The sequence below is a fragment of the Crinia signifera genome, chromosome 3 (assembly GCF_055691185.1).
Source record: "Crinia signifera chromosome 3, ASM5569118v1, whole genome shotgun sequence".
In the NCBI taxonomy this organism is placed as follows: Eukaryota; Metazoa; Chordata; class Amphibia; order Anura; family Myobatrachidae; genus Crinia; species Crinia signifera.
Window position 1 is genome coordinate 54,307,145 of NC_139219.1, and position 15,275 is coordinate 54,322,419.

The 15,275-nt window shown below is 42.0% G+C and overlaps 1 protein-coding gene across 3 annotated transcripts in view; it reads right to left on the minus strand.

The window, feature by feature from the left end:
• Positions 1-15,275, minus strand: part of MACROD2 (mono-ADP ribosylhydrolase 2) — a 1,799,128-nt gene that overhangs the window by 144,006 nt on the left and 1,639,847 nt on the right. For 2 of the 3 annotated variants that reach the window (XM_083175824.1, XM_083175825.1), the window contains exon 11: positions 14,057-14,140. The exons of the other annotated variant lie outside the window; for it this stretch is intronic. In XM_083175824.1, the coding sequence (XP_083031950.1) occupies positions 14,057-14,140 (84 nt within the window). The remainder of the gene's footprint in view (positions 1-14,056; positions 14,141-15,275) is intronic. 3 annotated transcript variants of the gene reach the window in all.

Here is a 15,275-nt window from a genome sequence, read left to right on the forward strand (position 1 = left end):
GAGCAAGAGTGGAAGTCTGGGAGAGCGGGAGAAGAACCTAATAATGACACCTGACATTAATGTAAACATTAGTCTTGTCATACACAGGATACTGTATTGAATACAGTATTAATATCTACCACTACAGATTCTCTATAGCAGGGGTGGCCAAACCAGTCCCTGAGATCTACTAACAGTTCACATTTTCCAGACCACCTAGGTGCAGTCATTAATGCCACATTTTCAAACATGTGATGCATTAATTCCTAACCGACACAGGTCCACATGTGGTTTGGAAGATAAGAACTGGTGGTAGTTCTTTAGGACCGGTTTGTCCACCCCTAGTTTATAGTATAAGCTGTATCAAACATTTCAATACCATAAATAAGTTTTTTTTTGTAGAAAAGTGCACCAATAAGTATGTGCTTTGTTATCCAAGAAATAATAATAAATAAACACATATAAATATCAAGTTTGGATACTTTGAAAAAAAATCAATGTATCCAAACTTGATATTTATATGTGTTTATTTATTATTATTTCTTGGATAACAAAGCACATACTTATTGGTGCACTTTTCTACAAAAAAGCACAACTCGTTTTAAGGCATACCTAATAAAAGTTATTTCTTAACTAATACAATTAACAACAATTAATCAATAAAGAGTGCCCCGGAAAAGACATAGTCTTTTTCTTCCCTGCACCCTGGTGCAGGAATCCCCCCTAAATAGAGTTTTCCTGAACTTGTTCTGGGAGCACCACCAACCCTGCGATTGACACTACTGATGTCCCTAATGCATGTTATGTTGGTTTATATGATATGATCTGAGACCAATTTCTCTGATTAAGTGCGGACTCACACCCAATCTAGTTTAGAATCTCACCAATAACTGAACCTTGCAGACTATTATACTTCTCCCTCTATGTGTTGTTTTGGCAATAACTATGCAGTTGCCCATAATAACCCCTGGCTAAGGTGGGGAAGCCTTTTTATTTTTATTGCCTTTTCTATTATTTCAGTATAATAAAAAATATTTTTTTTTCAAACAAAATGCTTTACGTTTGTTTTTGTTTTTTTGTTTTTTTTGTTTTTTTTGAAACCTTTTTATTATTTTATAGGTTGATTACAAAGTTTTGAAAACGAATACAACTCTCATAAAAACACTTTTAACTATACCCTCATTACACTATTGCACTCTAATCTGTCCCCATTAGACAAGTAGATCTGTTCCTGGTTAGTGATTGCCCGTTTAGTGATCTATAAACTGTACTACTTCGGGTATGCCCTCTTCCGAGAGTATAGTAAAAAAAAAAAAAAAAGGTGACCGTGTAAAAGATAGGAATCATATTAAGTGCCACATATTTCAATTTACCGATTGTGTCTTGAAAAAAAAAAAAAAAAAAAAAATGCTTTACGTTTTTAAATACGTTTTTAAATAACTTGAATTAATCAAAAAATGTTTTCTGCATTATGGAACTAGACTTTCAGATATGAGCATTTTTTGTAATCAGCATGTGCCACAGATGCCACCTTCAGACGTAAATAATAGTCTGAAGGTCAGTTGTAAATAATAGAGGCTACCATTTTTTTATTATTTGTATGCTTTACTAAAAGCAACCAGTGCCCTTATACCAAAAACAGGGTCTGATTACACATGCTGCATGAATATAGGAAAATGAAGAGGCGATATTTTAACCTGCACCAAGAACACAAGTACTGAAGGTGCTTATTAATTTCATTTTAATTGTTATTGTTCTACTGTAGAACAATGTGTGGCACTTACAATTTATACTGGAAGCTAAATAATTTATCATTTTCTGTGTTCATTTCGCAACCTAGTATTAAAATGTTCATGGCCATAATATAAGACATATGTGAAAATGAATTTAGATAGCTGCATATTCATTTGCAGTAATTTTTTGAAACATTTTTTTTTTGTTAATATGATCGATGATTTTAATGTTTATTATCTTTATAATAAATTATTAGAATGGGCATTTAAGTATGATGATGGGCAGGAGTATTACATTACAGAATGTGCCATTATATAAAAAGGTTTTGATAAACAAGGGGGACGATGTCTGGAGTTGCTGCCTAATGCCAATGTAATCTTAATGTGCAATTGCAATCTAGTAAAGTATTTTAATAACCAATCCACAATGTTTGTAAAATCATATAGCTGTCAAAGTATATTTTGGTAAATCACTGGGTTCTATCTGTTTCAAAAGCAGATTTGGAAAACAAATTCACCAGTCTAGCATGAGAATTGGGAATAACAAAAAAAAAAACATTTTGACAATACAGCAAAAATTATTCACTTGGCACACACACATATATATATATATATATATATATATATATATATATATATATATATATATATATATGAACAATCAACCCTTTCCCTGCGTTAAAAGTTAAAAGTAGAATAAGGCTGCAACTCTGTTTATATATATATATATATTAGAGATGAGCGGGTCCGGATCTCCGGGTTCCGACGAAATCCGAATATGGTGACCCGAGTCAGGATCCGAGCCGGCTCGGGAGTTCCCGCCTGAATTCCGGACCGAAAACGAGGCAAAATGTCATCATCACGCTGACGGATTCTCGCGGGATCTGGATTCTATATAACACGCACGTGCGCCCTGCCATCTTCACTCCATTATAGGAGAGGGAAGAGGGTGGTTGGGATCTGTGCTCCGTGCCCTGTGCTGTGATTTATTTAGTGACTGATTTTTTATTTTGTTGTAAACTAGGTGCTGCAGTGCTCACACGCAGGGGCTGCAGTGCTGCTGACTGTACACTCAGTGTACAAGGGCTGCAGTGTCCATAATACAAGGGTCTGTGTCCAGTGTACAGGGTCTGTGTCCAGTGTCCAGGGTCTGTGTCCACTGTCCAGGGGCTGAGTCCACTGTCCAGGGGCTGAGTCCACTGTCCAGGGGCTGTGTCCACTGTCCAGGGGCTGTGTCCACTGTCCAGGGGCTGTGTCCACTGTCCAGGGGCTGTGTCCACTGTCCAGGGGCTGTGTCCACTGTCCAGGGGCTGTGTCCATCGTCCAGGGGCTGTGTCCAGGGTGCCGGGCTGTATCCAGTGTCCAGTGTAACGGGCTGTGTCCAGTGATCAAAATTGACTAGAAATGTGTGGAAATGAATGTTGTTGAGCTCAATAATACTTTAGGGGCAAAAACAGGCCCAAAATCTGTTATTTTAGCAATTTTTAGCATCCCCCCCCCCCCCCCAAAAAAAAAAATCCAGATCCAAAACCCGCAAGGGTGGTTTTGACAAAACCAATCCAGATCCAAAACACGAAAGGAGATCCAGATCCAAAACCAAAGCCCGAAAAAGTGCCCGCCACTCATCTCTAATAAATATATATGTAGGCATATTCAGTATGTACACTAAGCAATGTTAAATAAATAAATGAAATACAATCTAAAGTAAAACTGGAATTATTCTTTATTTATGTTAATTAACATCAATAACAATAATATATTATGGAATTTTTGTGCTTTCTTTTTAAAAGGTACACATACACTAAATAAATAATTACTGTTTAACCATTTGAGTTCCAAGATTATGTGTTAAAATTGGTGTGAAAATTGCCAAGTAAAAATTTTTATTCATCATTATGACCTGTAATGTTTACTTTCTATAGGAAATATTATCTTTTTTTTTAATTTTTTTTTTAATTTTAATTTATATGACAAATGTGAGCGAAGCTGGCATCTCTAGAGGATATCTTGCAAATTTCTCAAAGAAATGTTGATACGCATATTTACTCAGTTCTCACAGAGATGTTGGCATTTAAAGGGATAATGGTACATGTCTCATCCATGCACTCATGATCGCCCTTATTAACTTCAAAAGTGTCCCCCCCTTGTGGCATGACGCCGCTGGCTGTTGGAGCACGGTGCTGATTCCAAAATGTTCCCATATTTAGGAAACCAGGACTGGCTCGGGCCCTTATTCTGATCGGTGCGGATATTCCCGCATTCTTACGGTGCGGTCCGCACGCCACGGTGTTTTGCCGCGTGCGGCCATCGTCCGTAGAAACGCCCACGTGTCCTCCGCATTCGGACGGACTCACTCTTTAAGAACAGGGCGTGTTTACGGACGACATACAAAGCATGCGTGTGCGGGAGAAACACTCCGATTCGGCACGGTATTACAGAGTATTACAGAGTATGCTCGGGAATACCGCATCCGAACGGGAGCCAAGCGGTGCTACCGCACGTAAGCGGAGTATTTACGCCAAACAACCCACTATGAAGTATCTTCTGCTATACATCACATGACCCACTTATTCAATTACCTATCCTCATAAAAAACTTCTTATTTTGAATTGGAATCAATTAGATGCCAATATATCCTTACAAGCATGCCTAACACATGCATTGCACACATTAACCCTTACAGCAATTGAAGTGCAATGGTTTCAATTAAAGCACTGACAAGCGTCCTATTAGTGAGTAATGAGTAAAGGAGTAGATTCTATTGGGTTCAGGTGTTAATGGTTGTAGTCATTAGGCGTACGTTCGCCTAGCGCATGAACGAGTGGTGTCCGCAAAGCAATAGTACACTTGTGGACACCGCACATTTCTGGCCTTTTTGATCGCGTGCATTCGGAGTGGTTTCCGAATGTACGCCCCCCAACATAAGTGTACTCCCCCGTGTCCGCCCATGTTTCCGCCCCGTTTTGCCCACTTTGAAACTACGCCCATGTGTCATTCCGCATGACGCCCATAATACGCCCCTATTTCCCGAATGATAGCGGTGAACAGTTCTGGACGGGATCTGGCCGAACTGGTACCGAGTCAAGGCGTGGCACATGCGCGTTGCGTTCTCCACGCATGCGCAGACGCCGTAAACACGCGATCCGAAAGTATGCGGTAAAGTCCGCGTCAATCAGAATAAGGGCCTCAATGAGCTTGTGGCTGGTTATGTTTGGGGGAAGGGGGACGCCGCTTTTAAAAAGATTTTTACTAAAAACCTGCACACTCCCGTTACTAAAAAATGTGACCGTTCCCTTAACTAAAATTGGACATGTTCTGAAAATCGCACATTCCCGTTAATTAAAAAAATTGCCAGAAATTCTGACTTTATCAAAAAATTTGCACCCTATTACATATCTGATTTTCAGATGCAAATCACAAGTGACATGTTGCAATATGGTGCGATTTTTTTTTTAGTGGTCTAAAAAATTGCATCTATTACGTTTCACCCATGTTCTCTCCTTAGCACTGTCTATGAACCCTATGCTCATTGTTATTTTTCTGCAAATCCCTTCAATGACCGATACTGTAGGACAGTCCAGTCTCACCTGGTGCCAAATTTCATCCCCTCCCTGTGACTCCCTCCATTGCTTGCCCTACAAAACAGTGGATTTCCCTTACCCTCGCTCCCACGTTCTCATCCAACCTAGTCTATCTATAGCTTGCTTTTGTTAAAACTGCATGCCAGTGCACCTCAAAAACTCAATTTATTTTTAATGTCCAGATGCCTGCTAAAGGTTACCATAAGTGTTTACACCCGATTTCTTCTCATTTATATCAATGGATTTTTTTTGTGTGAAGTAAATCTCCTATATATTTGGCTACATCTGTCACTCAAAGTGGGTGTCTGTGTCTATAACGCTCTGTTCCTGGACTTTCCTCTTAATGTGTGATTGCCTTCATCTGTGCTGAACACCTTTCTGAGAAATTAACCTGTTTAAAACAGGTGATGGCAATCATACATTAAGGGGAAGTCTAGAAACAGAGCATTGTGTCCCTCCTGGAGAGGGTCATGTTGGGAGGTATGTGACAGAGAACCAGCCCAGTGAGCCCACAGACAGTGCCAGACACCCACTGCCTTCCCATGTTGCCCAGCACTGCTACTCCACAGCCACCAGGTGAGCGCCCCCCTCCCCCGATTTGCGTCAAAACCTCCCCCCCCGCGCGCCCCTCCCCCTCCCGCGATTCGCGGCAAAAACACCCGCTCCCCCGCGACCCCCCCTACCGCGATTTGCAGCAAAAACACCCCCGCGACCCCCCCTCCCGCGATTCGCTGCAAAAAGAACCCCCCCACGACCCCTCCCGCAATTCGCGGCATAACCACCACCCCGCGACCCCCCCTCCCGCGAATCGCGGCAAACCCTCCCCCGTGACCCCCCCCCCGATTCGCGGAAAAAACACACCCCCCCCCGCGACCTCCCTCCCGCGATTCGCGGCAAAAAGAACCCCCCCCCCTGCACGATTGGCGGCACACCCCCTGCGACCCCCCTCCCGCGATTCGCGGCACCCCCCCCCCCCCCCCCCCCGCAATTCGCAGCAGCCCCAGGATTAAATGGCACATGCAAAACACTGACATGGCTATGGTCGACAATGAAAAAGGTTGACATGAGTTTTTGAAGATTTATTTTTAATTTTTTAAATTTTTTCATATTCATTGTCATGTGTCGACATGGACACCAATGAAGTGGCACACTTATGTCAACATTTACATGTGTTGACCTTTCTGTGTTGATTTTTTCTTGTGGCGATTCGCGTCACACCCCCCGCAACCCCCCCTCCCGCGATTCGCGGCACCCCCCCGTGACCCCCCACCTCCCGCAATTCGCGGCAACCCCCCACCGGAACCCCCATGAACCCCGCTCTCCCGCGATTCGCGGCACCCACCCCCCGCAACCCCCCCTCCCGCAATTCGCGGCACCCCCCGCGATTCGCGGCAGCCCCAGGATTAAATGGCACATGCAAAACACTGGCACGGCTATGGTCGACAATGAAAAAGGTTGACATGAGTTTTTGAAGATTTATTTCATTTTTTGAATGTTTTCATATTCATTGTCATGTGTCGACATGGACACCAATGAAGTGCCACACTTATGTCAACATTTACATGTGTTGACCTTTCTGTGTTGATTTTTTCTTGTGGCGATTTGCGTCACACCCCCCCACCCCCCCCCCCCCACAACCCCCACTCCCGCGATTCACGGCACACACACACACACCTCCCCCGCGATTCTCGGCACCCCACCCCGTGACCCCCCCTCCCGTGATTCACGGCACACCCCCGCGACCCCCCCTCCCATGATTCGCCGCAACCCCCGCCCCGTAACCCCCCCTCCCGCGATTCGCGGCACCCACCCCCGCGACCCCCCCTCCCGCATTTCGCGGCACCCCCCCGCGATTCGCGGCAGCTCCAGAATTAAATTGCACATGGAAAACACTGACATGGCTATGGTCGACAATGAAAAAGGTTGACATGAGTTTTTGAAGTTTTTTTTTTCATTTTTTGAATGTTTTCATATTCATTCTCATGTGTCGACATGGACACCAATGAAGTTCCACACTTATGTCAACATTTACATGTGTTGACCTTTCTGTGTTGATTTTTTCTTGTGGCGATTCGCGTCACACCCCCCCCCCACCCCCCCCCCCACAACCCCCACTCCCGCGATTCACGGCACACACACCCCCGCGATTCTCGGCACCCCACCCCGTGACCCCCCCTCCCGTGATTCACGGCACACCCCCCGCGACCCCCCCTACCATGATTCGCCGCAACCCCCGCCCCCGTAACCCCCCTCCCGCGATTTGCGGCAACCCACCCCGCGACCCCCCTCCCGCGATTCTCTGCAATCCCTCCCCTCCCGCGATTCGCAGCATCCACCCCCCCACAACCCCCCCTCCTGCAATTCGCGGCACCCCCCGCGACCCCCCCCTCCTGCAATTCGCGGCACCCTCCGCGACCCCCCCTCCCGCGATTCGCGGACACCTAAGTTGCAATACAGGGCATCTTTCATACAATTCTAACCATATTTCTCATATACAAACGTTCACAAATTAAGGGGGCGCAGCCCCTTACGACGGTGTGAAGAGCGCCCGTAGGGCGCGATGAATCACCTAGTGTAATAATACCCTTTTACAATTAATAAGATATTCAAATGGGAATTTCACAAAAATAGAGATTGAACTAGTCTGTAATAATTAACATGTGCGTATACATTTGTGTGTTCATGATTCTCTCTCAACTGTCTGACAACGACATTGTATTGTAGCTAGTATGTGAGCACAAAAGCGACTGAGTGATGGGTCAATCCAGACCACAGTAATTCTGTGTGTGGGTTCATTGCAAAGCACTATGCGTTGACTTAGATGGTTTCTGTATTTGTGATGGCTTACAAGGAGATGGCTTGCTGAATCACAGTTGGCACACTAGATACCAAATAACATTTCTTTTACTATACAGGTGAATAAAGGTTTAATGATTTAATTATTTTTTTCTCTATGAAGTTGATTTTACTTTTAATTGTTCCTTTCTATTTCTTTAAAATGTTTTGTAGAACAAGTCTTGTAAAGAGATCCATACTCAATGTCTTATGATTTTATTTCTAGGGTTAATTTAGGAATTTGGGGAGAGGCAATGGATGCTTTACTGTTAAACCATTCTAGATTCTTTCTAATGAATTCAATGGGGTTTATACATTTACTGCATACACTTGAAACCACTGAGATAAGCTCTAAACATCTTTCCTCATGAAAATATAACCAAATACATGCAAACAGTGGCAGATCCAGAGTGCCGGATTAAGCCTTCAGGGGCCCGGGGCACCCTTGCACTTGTCATTACTGGTCACACGGGAGAATATTACACTGTCAAAACATAGAGTAAATGCAGTATATGCTATGGGTAACTGCAGGGGGGAGGGGGCTTAATTATATATAAGCAAGTTTGTGTATATATATATATATATATATACACACATACATACATTCATACATACCACATGACAAGCCTGTGTTTGTCCCTCTGTACCTTACTCTGTAGGACTATAGGAGACCTCCCAGGCTCAGGATTCTGATTAAAAACCCTTCCATGATGAAGCTGCTGCTGCTGTTGTCCTCCATGGGCCTGAGAACCATGTAATGAGCTCCACCAATCAGAGCTCAGCACAAACCTCTCAGCCTCTGCCCTCTTGTGCAAAGTGTCATGGGAAGCTGCAGCACTACCCCACTCCCAAGCACAAAACCTTTAGCTAAAAAAAAATCTACATTTTTTTTAATACATGCCACCCACAGGGGGCTCCTAGCTAGAGAGGGGCCCAGAGGTACTGACCCCCTTTGCCCCCACTTAATCTTGCCCTGCGCACAGTCTGAATTCAAATAAGGGAATTGCAACCACTGCCAGTGAGCCCTGGACAGTGATGTTTGGCGGCATTTCCGGTGGCAATTGTTGTGTCTCCACAAACAGAATTTTGGACTATGCTGCAGCCCAACCTCTAGAATTTTGGATCATTCTGCAGCCCAACCTCTAGAGTCAAGCACTCCATGTATATACAGCTATTGTACAGTATATGGATGGCATATGAAATGCTGGCTGTAGACATACCATATGTATACCGTAGTTGTATAGGGTACATGCAGTTGGCATTTGTGTTCTTTCACTTAATCACATGCAAAACAGCAGGGGAGTAAGTTCCAACAGATGTGGATAACAACATAATGTTAAATATTAAGTAATCATCTGCTGGATATATATAAGATACAATCATATATGACGGAAAGGTAGGCAATTCTCCTGGGGCCATCCTCCATAACCTCATCCTCATTAACTAACCCTAACACCAAGCTTCTTGCAATTCCGCTGCCCCGCTCCGCAACCATCCTTGATAGTGAAAGGTCTGGGGAGGCTGATGACTTCATCTGATTCACATCATCGTAGCTCAGTCCCCCACTACACAATGCCAGTAATCTGGCTATTGAATAGTGGGAGGCAATTATTCCCAGTGCTGTTAGGTAAAGTCTGGATGTGATGGTACCAAAAGAAAATATCACCCTGAGAGTTGTTTTTCCTATAGCTAGGACTTTCCTGGCACAATAGCTTTTCTGCAAGTGTGTGTGACTCTGACCTTCCATGAGTCTGAGACACAGACAGACTTCTTGAGGCCAGAGCCGACATAACCCATGCTCCCAGAAAACATATGGGCATGCGTGCGTTTTTTCCTGACACTCCCAGAAAAAAGGAGGTTACAACCCACAAAATGTGACTTCCTTTCAATCAAACTGCATCGTGATGTGCAAATATAGTCACTGCTGGTTTTTGGCGTCGCACATACGTCATGCAATCCAGAAACACAATCATTCGATAATCGATCGACATGCGAATTTGCACAGCAGCGGTCAGGTCTGCATAACCTCCATAGAAAGGAGTCATAAAAACTTCTATAACTCCACAGGTGTACCAGTTTTTATTGTAATTTATGTGGTTTTGTCTCAATGTACTCTGAAAATAAAGCATAGAAAAAATAAAAAAAACTGGAACTAAAATATAAAACGTAGAATTATTTTTACAAAATTGAATCTAAATTTTTGACTCATCAAAGAAATGCGGACGGGATTCGATCCTGGCCACTATTTCTGCCTGCGGAAATAGCGTCCGTTGCCTATTCAATGCTGCCGTTTGAAACAGATTTGAAGGCAGATTACAACAAAACAGATCTGACTTTATAACAAGTCAGATCCGTTTTGTCAGAAATGGCCATGGATTGTCAAATTTTCGGACGTTTTTGACAATCCACGGCTGTTTTCTCCAAAACAGATCCTACTTGTTTTCACTGACATGCCCACTTTCTGACACTCGACAGCCTGAACATTGAATTCCAGCTGTCAAATTACAGTCGAACAGAGCGGTAACGTCCCAGGATTCCGAACACACTTGTAGCATTATTTCTACAATGGAAATCAAATATTGTTCAAAAAGTTCTTCGCAAAAGTTCCCATAAATGTTTTACACATGTAGGTTGCTTTACTTTTGCCCTTCTGTCGAGTTCTTAGCTAAACCAGCCTGATGGGGTTTAAGTGTGGAGGCTGTGCTAGCCGTGTCATGTTTTGAAGTCTTACATCATCTTCTTTGCCTCAAATATAGCTCTGAAATAGCCTGGAGGCATGGTTGGGGTCAATATCTTGCTATCGGACCAACTAGGAGGTTCTGCTAATAAAAGTATTTTCTTTTTTTACGTTTTTGTCTTTTTTTAAGCACAAAGAGAAATGGTGGCTTTTATAAGCTACCGCTTACCATATAAACCGCATGCACTGTGGAGCATCCGTTTGCCTACTCAATTAATTAAGTGTCAAACCAACAAATTTGATTCATTGGTTCATAAGACATTCTACCAGTCTTCAAAAGACCATTGGTTGTGCTTTTTAGTCCAATTAAGCGTCTTTTTCATTACTGCATATCATCTGAAGACCTTAACTCATTATCCTGAAAATGTTTTTTTATAATTCTGAAATTTAATTTTTTTTTTTTAGTTTGTGCTAATCAAAACTTTTTGTAAACTCTAGCTGTTTACCACTTACCTTTGTACCATATCTGGTTATTCGCTGTACTTGAATTGTCTACATTTCAATAAAAACTCGACAAATGGTGTTTTGATACTTTTGCGAGTAGTGTATGCTTTTGCATTTGTAAGTTTGTAAAAAGCAGTTAGAAGATGCAGTGGTTTTAAAAGATTAGATACAAAATAGTTTAATTTGAGTCAATTGTAAAATTATTGCATTTCAATGAAGACAATGAGTTTGATTAAAAGTAAATATGTATTTTTTGTTGTGGAATCAAGCTTTTTTGTCAACATTGTTCAAAATTGGAAGCGGAACATGTAATGTGCGATGTTGCCCTTCTCTGGTCTAGTGTATAATTATATATTTTTTTCCCGTAATCAAACATTATACTTCAAAATACAATGACAAAATCAAAGAAATCTTTCTGTTGATCATGGAACCAATCCAAACTCAGTTTTTACCTTTTGTTGATAAAATATCACAGATTAACATAATTTCAATTCCTTTGTAGTATGTATTGAATGCATTTTATATTTTTAGGTGTATACTGGGATCATGTTTAATGTTTTAAAACTTTTTAGGAATCATAAGTAAAAATAAACATTTCATTGATAAAAAAAAAGAAAAAAGTTGTGTAATTGTTCTATAAACTTTGGAAAGGTCAGAGAAATCTGCCACTCCCTAATAACTTTAAAGAAGGAAAACATGTATTTTAATAATACAGAAAGTAAGGCAATTATAATGATGCATAATAGAAAGTAGAAAATGTTGAGCAAGGAGGAGGCAACTAATTTATCTTCAGCTTTTTGTTTAATCATGCAATCATTTATAACAAATATATTCCGCCAGTTTCAGTAAAAGGTTTTTGGCTCATACTGCTGGCTGAAACAACTCACATATATTTTACTTAATGTCATCCAGTCCTGCTTTGGACGATCAACTATGTTAGGGTGATCGGGCAACGCTGCTATAAGATCTGACTTCAATATATACTTTAGTTTATCTGTTGGAGTAAATTTTTTTTTTTTAATGAGGACAAATCCCAACGGATGAGTATTTTTTGCTGTTTTAATAAATAGCTGCTAATATAAAATGAATTAAAGAGAAAATTTTTTTTACCCAACAGAGGGGGTAGAATTATTAAGCGTGGTTAAGAGATAAAGTGGAGATATAGAGGTGTATTCAATGCTTTCTGCGAGCTCAAGTCAACTGATCCCCTGCACACGCCGTTTCCTGCTCGCTAGGTTTTTGGAGCGAGAGGGAAAAGGCTTTCCTGCATTAGCCGCTAGCCTCGCTGTTTGGGGGAATCCTCGCTGTCGGAGCGGCCGGCGCAGGGGTTAAACAGTGAGGATCGCTTGTTTTCGGTGATCCCCTCCTTTTAACCCCCTCGTTGGCCGCATTGAATACACCCCAAAGTGGAAGGTGAGAACGCACCAGCCAATCAGCTATGTTTGAAAATGACAGTTAGGCATTGATTGACTGGTGTATTATCACCTTCCACTTTATCTCTCCACCAGGCTTAATACATCTACCCCAGAGGGTCTTGTGTGGGGAGCAACCATCATGGTACTACCCCCCCCCCCCCCCATATATCTATATCAGTACTCTAGACCAGTAAGGAGAGCTGGAGGTGCTGAGATACAGTAGTGCATGGGGAGTTATCAGTGAAAAGAATAGTGACTCCAGTATTGAATGCTTAGGCCATTGTTTATTACAATTCACAATTGAAATTCAATTTTAATAAGGGTAAGGGGCAGATTTATCAAAATTTGGTGAAGTAATAAAGTTGATGGAGATATAGTACCAGCCAATAAATTCCCAACTGCCAAGTTACAGGCTTGGTTTGAAAAATGTCTCTTAGCATCTGATTGGATGCTGCATTATCACCTTCCACTTTATCACTTCACCAAGCTGCAATAAATCTGCCCTTGAGTGTTTTAGAAACAGAACGTTCATTGCAGCTCTGCTGATCATAGATGGACAGCTGGGTAAAGCAGCAGGTCAGTGAAGAACAGTTGATCACAGAGTTACAAAGGTGCAGGTTTTTAGAAGTGTAGATGTTGCCCAAGCAATCAGATACCACTTATCATTTATCAAGCACCATCTAGAATATAAAAGCTAGAACCTAGTTATAATTGGCGACAACATTGCCATTTTTAAAAACTCACACCTTCATAAATAAACCCTCAGACATCGGTTTTTAGATCAATTGTGCTGGGCGGCTATCAGCTATCTGATTGGCCGTGTTAGGAGGCAGGCAGTGCAGCACAACTAATAATAGACAGATATCAGTGCTAGGATAGTTGTGCTGGGGGGGGCGTACAATGGTGGGGGAAGAGAGGGGCCATGGCAGCCGAGTAGCAAGGGGATGGATTTGAATATATCTCTCACACATGCAAAGCATAGGTAGGGCTCCTTATAGCTCCTGACAGTCGTGACTCTGTCCAGTTCTAGGCCTGCTTGACTGATAATCAGCAGGCGGGATTCAATGTAATGGGGGCGTGGCTGTGAGAAACGCCCATGGATTGTCGAGATCCGGCCGTGAGCTCGACAATCCACGGTCGTTTTGCCGAGATACCTCTTCAATGCTGTCGGGAAAGCCATCATTGAATAGGCACCGCCAATATTTCCTCCGTCGTAAATAGCGGCGGGGGATTGAATACCCCCCTATTTGAGAGGACAATAAGAAATGAATGATGGACAAAAAGTGATTTAGAGCATGCAATACTTCTTTAGTACTGAAGCCCATTACTTACCATCTGTAGACCCCTCCTGTATATCTGTTTTTTTGGCTTTAGATTTCTTTGTTGGAGGTGACAGTGCATTTTGATCAGACCCCTCTGTGTACACAAATACGTATAACAATATATTAAATATTTGCATTAAACCCCATTCTTCACTTAACAGAATCCATTTTGATTCCATAAAAAATAAAATGTAAAGTGTTTATAGACAAAAGGAAGCACTCTCACACACAAACTACACACCAGTGTAAGGGCCAGATGTATCAAGCTTCAAAAAGTGACAAAGTAGAGAGTGATAAAAAACAGCCAATAGGCTCCTATCGGTAATTTTTTAAACCCAGCCTGTAACATGGCAGTTAGGAGCTGGCTTTTTAATCACTATCCATTTTATCATTTTTTGAAGCTTGATACATCTGGCTCTAAAAGAGAACGGTGACAGAATACATACAAAGCCGACCTATCGAACACACTTACATGGTTTATGTCTGAACCAATATTAATTTCAACCAATGAATTTACCAAGAGCACGGCTCACTCATTTATCAATGCCAATATGAACAAAGGACATTATTGGGGAACCAACATGACATTAGTGGGAGATTATCGTGAAAAAATAATTTTCAAAAAAAGACTCCTCACTTTACAATGAGTCACTGCGGGATCCAAGGAACTTGTAATTATTTACTTTATATCAATTTGTTCAGTTCCATTACTAGGCATACTTATTCATGAGTATAAGATGTTCTGCTTGGCAGGGCCGGATTAAGGGCCTAATGGGCCTGGAGCTGGAAATGTTCAAGGGCCTATTATTAGAAGTGTAGGAGGTAAGGCCAATGCCATGCAGGCATGTATAATCCATACACTATAAGCCCCAATGTCTTTATTATATCAAAGTAAAAAAATTGCAAAAAGCTGTAATATAGAAATGTAATTTTAATACTTGTGATATACGGCCAACCATGTGGCCGGCTGGTGTCTGTCCGGTGATCATGCTGCCATGATAATGGGCCTATTTTTAGGTGGAGGCCTTGAGCTGCAGCTCCATCTGCCCCATGGTTAATCCGGCCCTGCTGCTTGGGGTAGAATGGGGATGTGTGTCCTATAAGTGCCATCAATATTAATATTAGCAATTTATTAAGTGGTTACTCAGCATTATTGGGGTCAATCAGATAGCAACCAATCAGATCTTGTTTATTATCTTCTAGAGGGTGCTAAATAAATAAGAAGTAGA